Below are 16,757 nucleotides of genomic sequence, written 5' to 3' on the forward strand. Positions count from 1 at the left end.
TAGTTCATTGCTGAACATGTCAGCTGTTAAGTTTGGCTACAGGCGAGAATACAAATACCGAGGCCCTGAAGGCCTGAAAGGTGAGATTTTTAATCTTCTGTGCTCAAGAAAATCCTATTTGCACACAAACATTTCCATATTCTGTGTGAACAAGATAATTAAGCTGTTATTTTAGGTGCACAAATGATTATGTTGTGCTCACAAGTTTTAAATATACCTTTTTAGAGCTCTGAACTTTGCAATAATAAAGGAACACGAATGAACAAAATGGAGCCTTTCTTTCAAAGAAATTCCTCGTACTTAGTACTAAATGACATAGTTCCTTTCACTTGCACCTGATATGTATCCTACAGACACAGTACAGGGGTTTGACACTGAGACCTACTGATGATGTGCTGTCAGCTATCTGGAGGCTTTAGAGTTCAGTCATCGTCTCCTGACTCTGCCTCTCTCACTTGTCATTTAATCACCTGCATTAAACGTCTTCCACGACTTCATGAACTTTTGCTCAAATTTTCAGATTTAACACAGAATTTCACTTTATCAACTTTTTTTTAATCCTCAACGTTGTTATGAGTTCCAGCCCACATTGGTTGGTGGATATTTACAAGTCATTTACTAGTAAACAATAATGTTCCTCCATGACTAAACACACAGCGTTCATGTGAGTCTTCATCTTATTTCAGAGAGTTCTATCACATATGTTCATGTCTCTAATGTCAAAGACTGTTGATCAACTCTCCTTCTTCTTTAGTTGGAAGCAAGCTTAAAGGTGCAGTCCGCTGTTTTCCTCCGTCTCAGCTCTCAGTAGAAGGCAGTAGAGTATTGCACAAACATCATGAAAGGAGGAGGAGTTCAGAGCAGCTGCAGGTCACCTGAACTCATCATTCATCAGGTTACAGCAGCACGTGCAGCAGTGCAGGCAGGTTGTTCTTTCCAGCCTGGACGCCGACAGGAGTCCAGGACAGAGAAAAAAACTTTTTTCTTTTCTTTCAGTTTTCCTGAAGCTTTGAGAGTCAGGAGGATTCCTGCCGTCCTCTCCTGCAGATCAGGGTGTCAGACACCAGGTGACGACGTCCCCTCACATTCAGCTGGAGCTGCTGCCCTGCTGCAGAGCTGCAGCTCAAACACAGAAGAGACACATGGGATATAAATAAAACATTTGAAACTTAGAAGTGAACAACACAATCAAATTGAACCAAATCAAAGTATAAATCCATCAACGTATGAAGTATGAAAATATATATTGAAGCATTTATTAAAATATTTATAAATGTATGTATGTGTGTGTATATGTATTAAAGTTGATATAAAATATGTATATAATTATGTAGGAAATGTGTTACATTATTTGTGAAAATATGTATGTAAATATGAAATTAGGTATGAAAATGTGTATGAAGGTATATCTAAAAGTATGTATGTAAGAAAATATGTATGAAGGTATGTATGAAGATATGTATGAAAGTATATATAAAAATATGTATGAAAGTATGTATGTATGGAAATATATATGAAAATATGTATGGAAGTATATATGAAAGTATGTGTGAAAATATTTATAAAAGTATGTATGTATGAAAATATGTATGAAGGTATGTATGAAAATATGTATGAAAGTATATATAAAAATATGTATGAAAGTATGTATGTATGAAAATATTTATAAAAGTATGTATGTATGAAAATATGTATGAAGGTATGTATGAATGTGTATATAAAAACATGGATGAAGGTGTGTATGAAAATATGTATGAAAGTATGTATGAAGGTATGTATGAAAATATATATGAAAGTATGTATGTATGAAAATATGTATGAAAGTATGTATGAAAATATATATGAAAATATGTATGAATGAATATATAAAAACATGTATGAAGGTATGTATTAAAATATGTATTAAGGTATGTATGCAAGCATGTATGAAAATATATATGAAAGTATGTATGAAGGTATGTATGAAAGCATGTATGAAAATATGTATGAAAGTATGTATGAAAATATGTAAGAATGTATGTATGAAAATATGTATGAAAGTATGTATGTATGAAAATATGTATGGAAGTATGTATGTCTGAAAATATGTAAGAATGTATGTATGAAAATATGTATGAAAATATGTATGAAGGTATGTATGAAAATATGTATGAAAGTATGTATGAAAATATATATGAAAATATGTATGAATGAATATATAAAAACATGTATGAAGGTATGTATTAAAATATGTATTAAGGTATGTATGCAAGCATGTATGAAAATATATATGAAAGTATGTATGAAAATATGTATGAAGGTATGTATGAAAGCATGTATGAAAATATGTATGAAAGTATGTATGTCTGAAAATATGTAAGAATGTATGTATGAAAATATGTATGAAAGAATGTATGTATGAAAATATGTATGGAAGTATGTATGTCTGAAAATATGTAAGAATGTATGTATGAAAATATGTATGAAAGTATGTATGTATGAAAATATATGTGAAAATATGTATGCAAGTATGTACGTATCAAAATATGTATGTATGTATGTATGAAAGTACATATGAAAATATGTATGGAAGTATGTACGTATGAAAATATGTATGTGTGAAAGTATATATGAAAATATTTATGGAAGTATGTACGTATGAAAATATGTATGAAAGTATATATGAAAGTATGTATGTATGTATGAAAATATATATGAAAGTATATATGAAAATATATATGAAAATATGTATGTATGAAAATATGTATGAAAGTATATATGAAAATATCTGTGAAGGTATGTATGAATGTATATATAAAAACATGTATGAAGGTATGTATGAAAATATGTATGAAGGTATGTATGAAAGCATGTATGAAAATATGTATGAAAGTATGTATGAAAATATGTATGCAAATATATATAAAAATATGTATGAAAGTATGTATGTATGAAAATATGTATGAAAGTATATATGAAAATATTTATGGAAGTATGTACGTATGAAAATATGTATGAAAGTATGTATGTTTGAAAATATGTATGAAAGTATATATGAAAGTATGTATGTATGAAAATATATGTAAAAATATGTATGGAAGTATGTACGTATGAAAAAATGTATGTATTTATGAAAGTACACATGGAAATATGTATGAATGTACGTATGAAAATATATGTAAAAATATGTATGGAAGTATGTACGTATGAAAAAATGTATGTATTTATGAAAGTACACATGGAAATATGTATGAATGTACGTATGAAAATGTGTATGGAAGCATGTCCGTGTGAAAATATGTATGTGTGAAAGTATATATGAAAATATTTAAGGAAGTATGTACGTATGAAAATATGTATGAAAGTATGTATGTATGAAAATATGTATGAAAGTATGTATGAAAATATATATGAAAATATGTATGAAGGTATGTATGAATGTATATATAAAAACATGTATGAAGGAATGTATAAAAATATGTATGAAGGTATGTATGAAAGCATGTATGAAAATATGTATGAAAGTATGTATGAAAATATGTATGAAGGTATGTATGAAAATATGAATGAAAATATGTCTGTGTGAAAATATGTACGAATGTATGTATGAATGTATGTATGAAAATATGTATGAAAGTATGTATGCATGAAAATACGTATGAAAGTATATATGAAAATATGTATGAATGTATATATAAAAACATGTATGAAGGTATGTATGAAAATATGTATGAAGGTATGTATGCAAGCATGTATGAAAATATGTATGAAAGTATGTATGAAGGTATGTTTGAAAGCATGTATGAAAATATGTATGAAAGTATGTATGAAGGTATGTATGAAAATATGTATGAAGGTATGTATGAAGGTATGTATGAAAGCATGTATGAAAATATGTATACAAATATATATGAAAGTATGTATGTATGAAAATATATATGAAATTATGTATGAAAATATATATGAAAATATATATGAAAGTATGTATGAAAATATGTATGAAGGTATGTATGAAAATATGTATGAAGGTATGTATGAAAGCATGTATGACAGTATGTATGAAGGTATGTATGAAAGCATGTATGAAAATATGTATGAAAGTATGTATGAAGGTATGTATGAATGTATATATAAAAACATGTATGAAGGTGTGTATGAAAATATGTATGAAAATATGTATGAAGGTATGTATGAAAGCATGTATGAAAATGTGTATGAAACTATGTATGTATGAAAATATGTATGAAAGTATGTATGTATGAAAATATATATGAAAGCATGTATGAAAATATAAATGAAAATATGTATGTATGAAAATATGTATGAAAGTATATATGAAAATATGTATGAATGTATATATAAAAACATGTATGAAGGTATGTATGAAAATATGTATGAAAGTATGTATGAAGGTATGTTTGAAAGCATGTATGAAAATATGTATGAAAGTATGTATGAAGGTATGTATGAAAATATGTATGAAGGTATGTATGAATGTATATATAAAAACATGTATGAAGGTATGTATGAAAGCATGTATGAAAATATGTATGAAAGTATGTATGAAGGTGTGTATGAATGTTTATATAAAAACATGTATGAAGGTATGTATGAAAATATGTATGAAGGTATGTATGAAAATATGTATGAAAGTATATATGAACATATGTATGAAGGTATGTATGAATGTATATATAAAAACATGTATGAAGGTATGTATGAAAATATGTATGAAGGTATGTATGAAAATATGTATGAAAGTATGTAAGTATGAAAATATGTATGAATGTATGTATGCAAGTAAATATAAAAATATGTATGAAAGTATGAATGTATGAAAATATGTATGACAGCATATATGAAAATATTTATGGAAGTATGTCCGTATGAAAATATGTATGAAAGTATATATGAAAGTATGCATGTATGAAAATATGTATGAATGTATATATGCAAGTATATATAAAAATATGTATGAAAATATGTATGCATGAAAATATGTATGAAAGTATATATGAAAATATGTATGAATGTATATATAAAACCATGTATGAAGGTATGTATGAAAATATGTATGAAGGTATGTATGAAGCTATGTTTGAAAGCATGTATGAAAATATGTATGAAAGTATGTATGAAGGTATGTATGAAAATATGTATGAAGGTATGTATGAATGTATATATAAAAACATGTATGAAGGTATGTATGAAAGCATGTATGAAAATATGTATGAAGGTGTGTATGAATGTATATATAAAAACATGTATGAAGGTATGTATGAAAATATGTATGAAGGTATGTATGAAAGCATGTATGAAAATATGTATGAAAGTATATATGAAAATATGTATGAAGGTATGTATGAATGTATATATAAAAACATGTATGAAGGTATGTATGAAAATATGTATGAAGGTATGTATGAAAATATGTATGAAAGTATGTAAGTATGAAAATATGTATGAATGTATGTATGCAAGTATATATAAAAATATGTATGAAAGTATGTATGTATGAAAATATGTATGACAGCATATATGAAAATATTTATGGAAGTATGTCCGTATGAAAATATGTATGAAAGTATATATGAAAGTATGCATGTATGAAAATATGTATGAAAGTGTGTATGAAAATATTTATGAATGTATATATAAAAACATGTATGAAGGTATGTATGAAAATATGTATGAAGGTATGTATGAAATCATGTGTGAAAATATGTATGAAAGTATGTATGTATGAAAATATGTATGAATGTATGTATGAAAATATGTATGCAAGTATATATAAAAATATGTATGAAAGTCTGTATGTATGACAATATGTATGAAGGTATGTATGAAAAAATGTATGAAAATATATATGAAAGTATGTATGTATGAAAATATATGTAAAAATCTGTATGGAAGTATGTACGTATGAAAATTTGTATGGAAGTATGTCCGTATGAAAATTTGTATGTGTGAAAGTATATATTAAAATGTTTAAGGAAGTATGTACGTATGAAAATATGTATGAAAGTATGTATGTATGAAAATATGTATGAAAGTATGTATGAAAATATGTATGAATGTAGATATAAAAACATGTATGAAAGTATGAATGAAAATATGTATGAAAGTATGTATGTATGAAAATACATATGAAAGTATGTATGAAAATATGTATGAAGGTATGTATGAAAGTATGTGTGAAAGTATATATGAAAATATTTAAGGAAGTATGTATGTATGAAAATATGTATGAAAGTATGTATGTATGAAAATATATATGAAAGTATGTATGAAAATATATATGAAAATATGTATGTATGAAAATATGTATGAAAGTATATATGAAAATATGTATGAAGGTATGTATGAAAGTATGTGTGAAAGTATATATGAAAATATTTAAGGAAGTATGTACGTATGAAAATATGTATGAATGTATGTATGAAAATATGTATGCAAGTATATATAAAAATATGTATGAAAGTCTTTATGTATGAAAAAATGTATGAAAATATATATGAAAGTATGTATGTATGAAAATATATGTAAAAATCTGTATGGAAGTATGTACGTATGAAAATTTGTATGGAAGTATGTCCGTATGAAAATTTGTATGTGTGAAAGTATATATTAAAATGTTTAAGGAAGTATGTACGTATGAAAATATGTATGAATGTATGTATGAAAATATGTATGCAAGTATATATAAAAATATGTATGAAAGTCTGTATGTATGAAAGAATGTATGAAAATATATATGAAAGTATGTATGTATGAAAATATATGTAAAAATCTGTATGGAAGTATGTACGTATGAAAATTTGTATGTGTGAAAGTATATATAAAAATGTTTAAGGAAGTATGTACGTATGAAAATATGTATGAAAGTATGTATGTATGAAAATATGTATGAAAGTATGTATGTATGAAAATATATATGAAAGTATGTATGAAAATATGTATGTATGAAAATATGTATGAAAGTATATATGAAAATATATATGAAAGTATGTATGAAAATATGTATGAAAGTATATATGAAAATATGTATGAAGGTATGTATGAATGTATATATAAAAACATGTATGAAGGTATGTATAAAAATATGTATGAAAATATGTATGAAAGTATGTACGTATGAAAATATGTATGAATGTATGTATGAATGTATGTATGCAAGTATATATAAAAATATGTATGACAGCATATATGAAAGTATGCATGTATGAAAATATGTATGAAAGTATGTATGAAAATATGTATGAATGTAGATATGAAAACATGTATGAAAGTATGAATGAAAATATGTATGAAAGTATGTATGTATGAAAATACATATGAAAGTATGTATGAAAATATATATGAAAATATGTATGTATGAAAATATGTATGAAAGTATATATGAAAATATGTATGAAGGTATGTATGAAAGTATGTGTGAAAGTATATATGAAAATATTTAAGGAAGTATGTACGTATGAAAATATGTATGTATGAAAATATGTATGAAAGTATGTATGTATGAAAATATGTATGAAAGTATGTATGTATGAAAATATATATGAAAGTATGTATGAAAATATATATGAAAATATGTATGTATGAAAATATGTATGAAAGTATATATGAAAATATGTATGAAGGTATGTATGAATGTATATATAAAAACATGTATGAAGGAATGTACAAAAATATGTATGAAGGTATGTATGAAAGCATGTATGAAAATATGTATGAAAGTATGTATGAAAATATGTATGAATGTATGTATGAAAATATGTATGAAAGTATGTATGGATGAGAATATGTATGAAAGTATATATGAAAATATGTATGAATGTATATATAAAAACATGTATGAAGGTATGTCTGAAAATATGTATGAAGGTATGTATGCAAGCATGTATGAAAATATGTATGAATGTATGTATGCAAGTATATATAAAAATATGTATGAAAATATGTATGCATGAAAATATGTATGAAAGTATATTTGAAAATATGTATGAATGTATATATAAAAACATGTATGAAGGTATGTATGAAAATATGTATGAAGGTATGAATGAAAATATGTATGAAAGTATGTACGTATGAATGTATGTATGCAAGTATATATAAAAATATGTATGACAGCATATATGAAAGTATGCATGTCTGAAAATATGTATGAAAGTATGTATGAAAATATGTATGAATGTAGATATGAAAACATGTATGAAAGTATGAATGAAAATATGTATGAAAGTATGTATGTATGAAAATATATATGAAAGTATGTATGAAAATATATATGAAAATATGTATGTATGAAAATATGTATGAAAGTATATATGAAAATATGTATGAAGGTATGTATGAATGTATATATAAAAACATGTATGAAGGAATGTACAAAAATATGTATGAAGGTATGTATGAAAGCATGTATGAAAATATGTATGAAAGTATGTATGAAAATATGTATGAATGTATGTATGAAAATATGTATGAAAGTATGTATGGATGAGAATATGTATGAAAGTATATATGAAAATATGTATGAATGTATATATAAAAACATGTATGAAGGTATGTCTGAAAATATGTATGAAGGTATGTATGCAAGCATGTATGAAAATATGTATGAATGTATGTATGCAAGTATATATAAAAATATGTATGAAAATATGTATGCATGAAAATATGTATGAAAGTATATTTGAAAATATGTATGAATGTATATATAAAAACATGTATGACGGCATGTATGAAAATATGTATGAAGGTATGAATGAAAATATGTATGAAAGTATGTACGTATGAATGTATGTATGCAAGTATATATAAAAATATGTATGACAGCATATATGAAAGTATGCATGTCTGAAAATATGTATGAAAGTATGTATGAAAATATGTATGAATGTAGATATGAAAACATGTATGAAAGTATGAATGAAAATATGTATGAAAGTATGTATGTATGAAAATATATATGAAAGTATGTATGAAAATATATATGAAAATATGTATGTATGAAAATATGTATGTATGAAAATATGTATGAAAATATATATGAAAATATGTATGAAGGTATGTATGAATGTATATATAAAAACATGTACGAAGGAATGTATAAAAATATGTATGAAGGTATGTATGAAAATATGTATGAATGTATGTATGAAAATATGTATGAAAGTATGTATGAAAGTATGTATGGATGAGAATATGTATGAAAGTATATATGAAAATATGTGAATGTATATATAAAAACATGTATGAAGGTATGTCTGAAAATATGTATGAAGGTATGTATGCAAGTATATATAAAAATATGTATGAAAATATGTATGCATGAAAATATGTATGAAAGTATATTTGAAAATATGTATGAATGTATATATAAAAACATGTATGAAGGTATGTATGAAAATATGTATGAAGGTATGTATGCAAGCATGTATGAAAGTATGTATGAAGGTATGAATGAATGCATATATAAAAACATGTATGAAGGTATGTATGAAAGCATGTATGAAAATATGTATGAAAGTATGTATGAAGGTATTTATGAATGTATATATAAAAACATGTCTGAAGGTATGTATGAAATTATGTATGAAGGTATGTATGAAAGCATGTATCAATATAAGTATGAAAGTATGTATGTATGAAAATATGTATGAATGTATGTATGAAAATATGTATGCAAGTATATATAAAAATATGTATGAAAGTATGTATGTATGAAAATCTGTATGAAAGTATATATGAAAGTATGTATGTATGAAAATATATGTAAAAATCTGTATGGAAGTATGTACGTATGAAAATATGTATGGAAGTATGCCCGTATGAAAATTTGTATGTGTGAAAGTATATATGAAAATGTTTAAGGAAGTATGTACGTATGAAAATGTTTAAGGAAGTATGTACGAATGAAAATGTTTAAGGAAGTATGTACGTATGAAAATATGTATGAAAGTATGTATGTATGAAAATATATATGAAAGTATGTATGAAAATATGTATGAAAGTATATATGAAAATATGTATGAAGGTATGTATGAAAATATGTATGAAGGTATGTATGAAAATATGTATGAAAGTATGTATGAAAATATGTATGCAAGTATATATAAAAATATGTATGAAAGTATGTATGTATGAAAATATGTATGACAGCATATATGAAAATATTTATGGAAGTATGTACGTATGAAAATATGTATGAAAGTATATATGAAAGTATGCATGTATGAAAATATGTATGAAAGTATGTATGAAAATATGTATGAAAGTATGTATGAAATCATGTATGAAAATATGTATGAATGTAGATATGAAAACATGTATGAAAGTATGAATGAAAATATGTATGAATGTATGTATGAAAATATGTATGAAAACATTTATGAAAGCATGTATGAAAATATGAATGAAAGTATATATGAAAATATGTATGAAAGTATATATGTATGAAAATATATATGAAAGTATGTATGAAAATATGTATGTATGAAAATATGTATGAAAGTATATATGAAAATATGTATGAAGGTATGTATGAAAGTATGAATGTATGAAAACATATGTAAAAATATGTATGGAAGTATGTACGTATCAAAATATGTATGTATGTATGAAAGTACATATGAAAATATGAATGGAAGTATGTACGTATGGAAATATGTATGTATGAAAGTATGTATGAAATCATGTATGAAAATATGTATGAATGTATGTATGAAAACATGTATGAATGTATGTATGAAAATATGTATGAATGTATGTATGAAAACATGTATGAATGTAGATCTGAAAACACGTATGAAAGTATGAATGAAAACATGTTTGAATGTATGTATGAAAATATGTATGAAAACATGTATGAAAGCATGTATGAAAATATGAATGAAAGTATACATGAAAATATGTATGAAAGTATGTATGTATGAAAATATGTATGAAAGTATGTATGAAAGCATGTATGAAAACATGAATGAAAACATGTATGAAAGTATGTATGAAAATAAGTATGAAAGTAAATATGAAGGTATGTATGAAGGTATGTATGAATGTATATGTGAAATCATGTATGAAAGTATATATGAAAATATGTATGAAAGTATATATGAAAATATGTATGAAAGTATGTATGACAATGTGTATGAAAGTATGTATTTATTAAAATATGCATGAAAGTACATATGACAATATGAATGAAAGTATATATGAAAATATGTGTGAAAGTATGTATGTATGAAAATATGTATGAAAACATGAATGAAAACATGAATGAAAACATGTATGAAAGTATGTATGAAAATAAGTATGAAAGTATGTATGGATGAAAATATGTATGAAAGTATATATGAAAATATGTATTAAAATATGTATGAAAATGTGTATGAAAGTATGTATGAAAATAAGTATGAAAGTAAATATGAAAATATGTATGAAGGTACGTATGTATGAATGTATATATGAAAATATGTATGAAAGTATATATGAAAATATGTATGAAAGTATGTATGAAAATATGTATGAAAATATGAATGAAAGTATATATGTCTTAAAGAGCTCATAGTACCCTATTACCCTACTAGAGCACTCCGCTCCCAGAATGCAGGGCTGCTTGTGGTTCCTAGAGTCTCCAAAAACAGAACAGGAGCCAGAGCCTTCAGCTGTCAAGCTCCTCTCCTGTGGAATCAGCTCCCAGTTTGGGTCCAGGAGGCAGACACACTCTCTACTTTTAAGAGTAGGCTTAAAACTTTGCTTTTTGATAACGCTTATAGTTAAGGGCTGGCTCAGGCCTGCCTGGACCAGCCCCCTAGTTATGCTGCTATAGGCCTACACTGCTGGGGGACTTCCCATGATGCACTGAGCTTTCCTCCTCTCCCTCTTCATCTTTGCACATTCATCACAGTCCAATGCATGTTACTAACTTTATTTCTTCCCCGGAGTTTCTTTGTGCTTTGTCGACTCGTAGGTCGCTGTGGATCGTGGTCCTGGTACGCCTGGGTGCTGCTGCCTGACTCTCATCACTACAGTTATTATGTTTAGCCGTAGTTCTGTTACTATTAAAGCTGCTATTATTAATCTCAGCTAATATTACAGCTATTTCTACTGTTAGTGCTGCCATACATCTTTGCCTACGTGTCTGTCTGTCTGTCTGTGTCTCTACGTCTATCTCTCTGTCTCTGTCTCTGTCTCTCTCTCTCTCTCCCTCTCTTTCTCTCTCTCTCAAACCCAACCGGTCAAAGCAGATGACCCCCCCACCTAGAGTCTGGTTCTGCTCGAGGTTTCTGCCTCTTAAAAGGAAGTTTTTCCTTGCCACTGTCGCCAAAGTGCTTGCTTCATGATGGGAACTGTTGGGTCTCTGTAATAACATTATAAAGAGTCGGTCTAGACCTGCTGTATTTTGTAAAGTGTCATGAGATGACTTTGTTGTGATTTGGCGCTATATGAATAAAACTGAATTGAATTGAATTGAATATGAAAATATGAATGGAAATATGAATGAAAGTATGTATGTATGAAAATATGTATGAAAGTATATATGAAAATATGTATTAAAATATGTATGAAAGTATGTATGAAAATATGTATGAAAGTATGTATAAAAGTATGTATGAAAATATGTATGAAAGTATGTATGAAAATATGTATGAAAGTATGTATGAAAATATGTATGAAAGTATATATGGTAGAAAATATGTATGAAAGTATATATGAAAATATGTATTAAAATATGTCTGAAAATGTGTATGAAAGTATGTATGGAAGAAAATATGTACGAAAACATGTATGAAAGTATGTATGAAAATATGAATGAGAGTATGTATGTATGAAAATGTGTATAAATGTATGTATGAAAACATGTATGAATGTATGGATGAAAATATCTATGAAAGTACATATGAAAGTATATATGAAAATATGTATAAAAATATGTATGAAAGTACATATGAAAATATGTATGAAAGTAAATATGAAAATTTGTATGAAAGTATGTATGTATGAAAATATGTATAAATGTATGTATGAAAACATGTATGAATGTGTGTATGAAAATATGTATGAATGTGTGTATGAAAATATGTATGAAGGTATGTATGTATGAAAACGCTCCCAGAATGCAGGGCTGCTTGTGGTTCCTAGAGTCTCCAAAAACAGAACAGGAGCCAGAGCCTTCAGCTATCAAGCTCCTCTCCTGTGGAATCGGCTCCCAGTTTGGGTCCGGGAGGCAGACACACTCTCTACTTTTAAGAGTAGGCTTAAAACTTTGCTTTTTGATAACGCTTTTAGTTAAGGGCTGGCTCAGGCCTGCCTGGACCAGCCCCCTAGTTATGCTGCTATAGGCCTACACTGCCGGGGGACTTCCCATGATGCACTGAGCTTTCCTCCTCTCCCTCTTCATCTTTGCACATTCACAGTCCAATGCATGTTACTAACTTTATTTCTTCCCCGGAGTTTCTTTGTGCTTTGTCGACTCGTAGGTCGCTGTGGATCGTGGTCCTGGTACGCCTGGGTGCTGCTGCTGCCATGGGCCTGCCTGACTCCCATCACTACCGTTATTATGTTTAGTCGTAGTTCTGTCACTATTAAAGCTCCTATTATTAATCTCAGCTAATATTACAGCTATTTCTACTGTTAGTGCTGCCATACATCTTTGCCTACCTATCTGTCTGTCTGTCTGTCTGTCTATCTGTGTCTCTATGTCTATCTCTCTGTCTCTGTCTCTCTCTCTCTCTCTCTCTCTCTCTCTCTCCCTAAAACCCAACCGGTCAAAGCAGATGACCGCCCACCTAGAGTCTGGTTCTGCTCAAGGTTTCTGCCTCTTAAAAGGAAGTTTTTCCTTGCCACTGTCGCCAAAGTGCTTGCTCATGGTGGGAACTGTTGGGTCTCTGTAAGAACATTATAAAGAGTCGGTCTAGACCTGCTCTATTTTGTAAAGTGTCATGAGATGACTTTGTTGTGATTTGGCGCTATATAAATAAAATTGAATTGAATTGAATTGAATTAAATGTATGTATGAAAACATGTATGAATGTGTGTATGAAAATATGTATGAAAGTATGTCTGCATGAAAGTATGTATGTATGAAAATATGTATGAAAGTACATATGAAAATATGTATAAAAGTATATATGGAAATATGTCTAAAAATATGTATGAAAGTACATGTGAAAATATGTGTGAAAGTATGTAAGAAAATCTGTATGAAAGGATATTTGAAAATATGTATGAAAACATGAATGAAAGTATGTATGTATGAAAATATGTATGAAAGTATGTATGTATGAAAATGTGTATGAATGTCTGTATGAAAATATGAATGAAAGTATATATGAAAATATGTATGAAAACAAATGAAAGTATGTATGTATGAAAATAAGTATGAAAGTATGTATCAAAATATGTATGAAAGTATGTATGTATGAAAATATGTATGACAATATGAATGAAAGTATGTATGTTTGAAAGTATCTATGTATGAAAATGTGTATGAAGGTATGTATAGATGTATGTATGAAAACATGTATGAAAGTATGTGTCTATGAAAATATGTATGAAAACGAATGAAAGTATGTATGTATGAAAATATGTATGAAAGTATGTATCAAAATATGTATGAAAGTATGTATGTATCAAAATATGTAAGAAGGTATGTCTAAATGTATATATGAAAACATGTATGAAAATATGTATGACAATATGAATGAAAGTATGTATGTATGAAAATATGTATGAAGGTATGTATAAATGTATGTATGAAAACATGCATGAATGTATGTATGAAAATATGTATGAAAGTATGTATGTTTGAAAATATGTATTAAAATATGTATGAAAATATGTATGAAAGTATGTATTAAATATATATGAAAATATGTATGAAAGTATGTATGAAAATACGTATGACAGTAAATATGCATGAAAATATGTATGAAAATATGAATGAAAGTATGTATGTATGAAAATATGTATGAATGTGTGAAAGTATGGATGAAAGTATATATGAAAATATGTATTAAAATATGTATGAAAGTATGTATGTATGAAAATATGTATGAAAGTATGTATGTATGAAAACATGTAAGAAAGTATGTATGTATGAAAACATGTATGAAAGTATGTGTCTATGAAAATATGTATGAAAACGAATGAAAGTATGTATGTATGAAAATATGTATGAAAGTATGTATGTATGAAAATATGTAAGAAGGTATATCTAAATGTATATCTGAAAACATGTATGAAAATATGTATGACAATATGAATGAAAGTATGTATGTATGAAAATATGTATGAAGGTATGTATAAATGTATGTATGAAAACATGCATGACTGTATGTATGAAAATATGTATGAAAGTATGTATGTATAAAAATATGTATGAAAATATGTATGAAAGTATGTATGTTTGAAAATATGTATTAAAATATGTATGAAAATATGTATGAAAGTATGTATTAAAATATGTATGAAAATATGTATGACAATATGAATGAAAGTATGTATGTTTGAAAATGTGTATGAAGGTATGTATGAAAACATGTATGAATGTATGTATGAAAATATGTATGAAAGTATGTATGTATAAAAATATGTATGAAAATATGTATGAAAGTATGTATGTTTGAAAATATGTATGAAAATATGTATGAAAGTACGTATTAAAATATGTATGAAAATATGTATGAAAGTATGTATGAAAATAAGTATGAAAGTAAATATGTATGAAAATATGTTTGAAAATATGAATGAAAGTTTATATAAAAATATGTATGAAAATATGAATAAAAGTATGTATGTATGAAAATATGTATGAATGTGTGAAAGTATGTATGTATGAAAATATGTATGAAAGTATATATGAAAATATGTATTAAAATATATATGTATTAACGTATGTATGAAAATATGTATGAAAGTATGTATGAAAACATGTATGAAAGTATATATGAAAATATGTTTTAAAATATGTATTAAAGTATGTATGTATGAAAGTATGTATGAAAGTATGTATGTATGAAAATATGTTTGTATTAAAATGTATGAAAGTATGTATGTTTGAAAATATGTATGAAAATATGTATGACAGTATGTATTAAAATATGTATGAAAGTATGTATAAAATATGTATGAAAATATGTATGAAAACATGAATGAAAGTATATATGTATGAAAATATGTATGAAGGTATGTATAAATGTATGTATGAAAACATGTATGAATGTATGTATGAAAATATGTTTGTATTAAAATGTATGAAAGTATGTATGTTTGAAAATATGTATGAAAGTATATATGAAAATATGTATTAAAATATGTATGAAAATATGTATGAAAGTATGTATGTATAAAAATATGTATGAAAATATGTATGAAAGTATGTATGTTTGAAAATATGTATTAAAATATGTATGAAAATATGTATGAAAGTATGTATTAAAATATGTATGAAAATATGTATGACAATATGAATGAAAGTATGTATTTATGAAAATGTGTATGAAGGTATGTATAAATGTATGTATGAAAACATGTATGAATGTATGTATGAAAATATGTATGAAAGTATGTATGTATAAAAATATGTATGAAAATATGTATGAAAGTATGTATGTTTGAAAATATGTATCAAAATATGTATGGAAATATGTATGAAAGTATGTATTAAAATATGTATGAAAATATGTATGAAAGTATGTATGAAAATAAGTATGAAAGTAAATATGCATGAAAATATGTTTGAAAATATGAATAAAAGTTTATATAAAAATATG

At 26.2% G+C, this 16,757-nt stretch overlaps 1 protein-coding gene across 1 annotated transcript in view; it reads right to left on the minus strand.

Moving 5' to 3' along the window:
• Positions 1–260: 260 nt before the first annotated feature.
• Positions 261–16,757, minus strand: part of egln3 (egl-9 family hypoxia-inducible factor 3) — a 28,445-nt gene continuing 11,948 nt past the window's right edge. The window contains exon 5 of the mRNA XM_070920431.1: positions 261–1,116. Coding sequence (XP_070776532.1) covers positions 1,088–1,116 — 29 coding nt within the window. The 3' untranslated portion in view covers positions 261–1,087. The remainder of the gene's footprint in view (positions 1,117–16,757) is intronic.

The sequence above is a fragment of the Enoplosus armatus genome, chromosome 15 (assembly GCF_043641665.1).
Source record: "Enoplosus armatus isolate fEnoArm2 chromosome 15, fEnoArm2.hap1, whole genome shotgun sequence".
In the NCBI taxonomy this organism is placed as follows: domain Eukaryota; kingdom Metazoa; phylum Chordata; class Actinopteri; order Centrarchiformes; family Enoplosidae; genus Enoplosus; species Enoplosus armatus.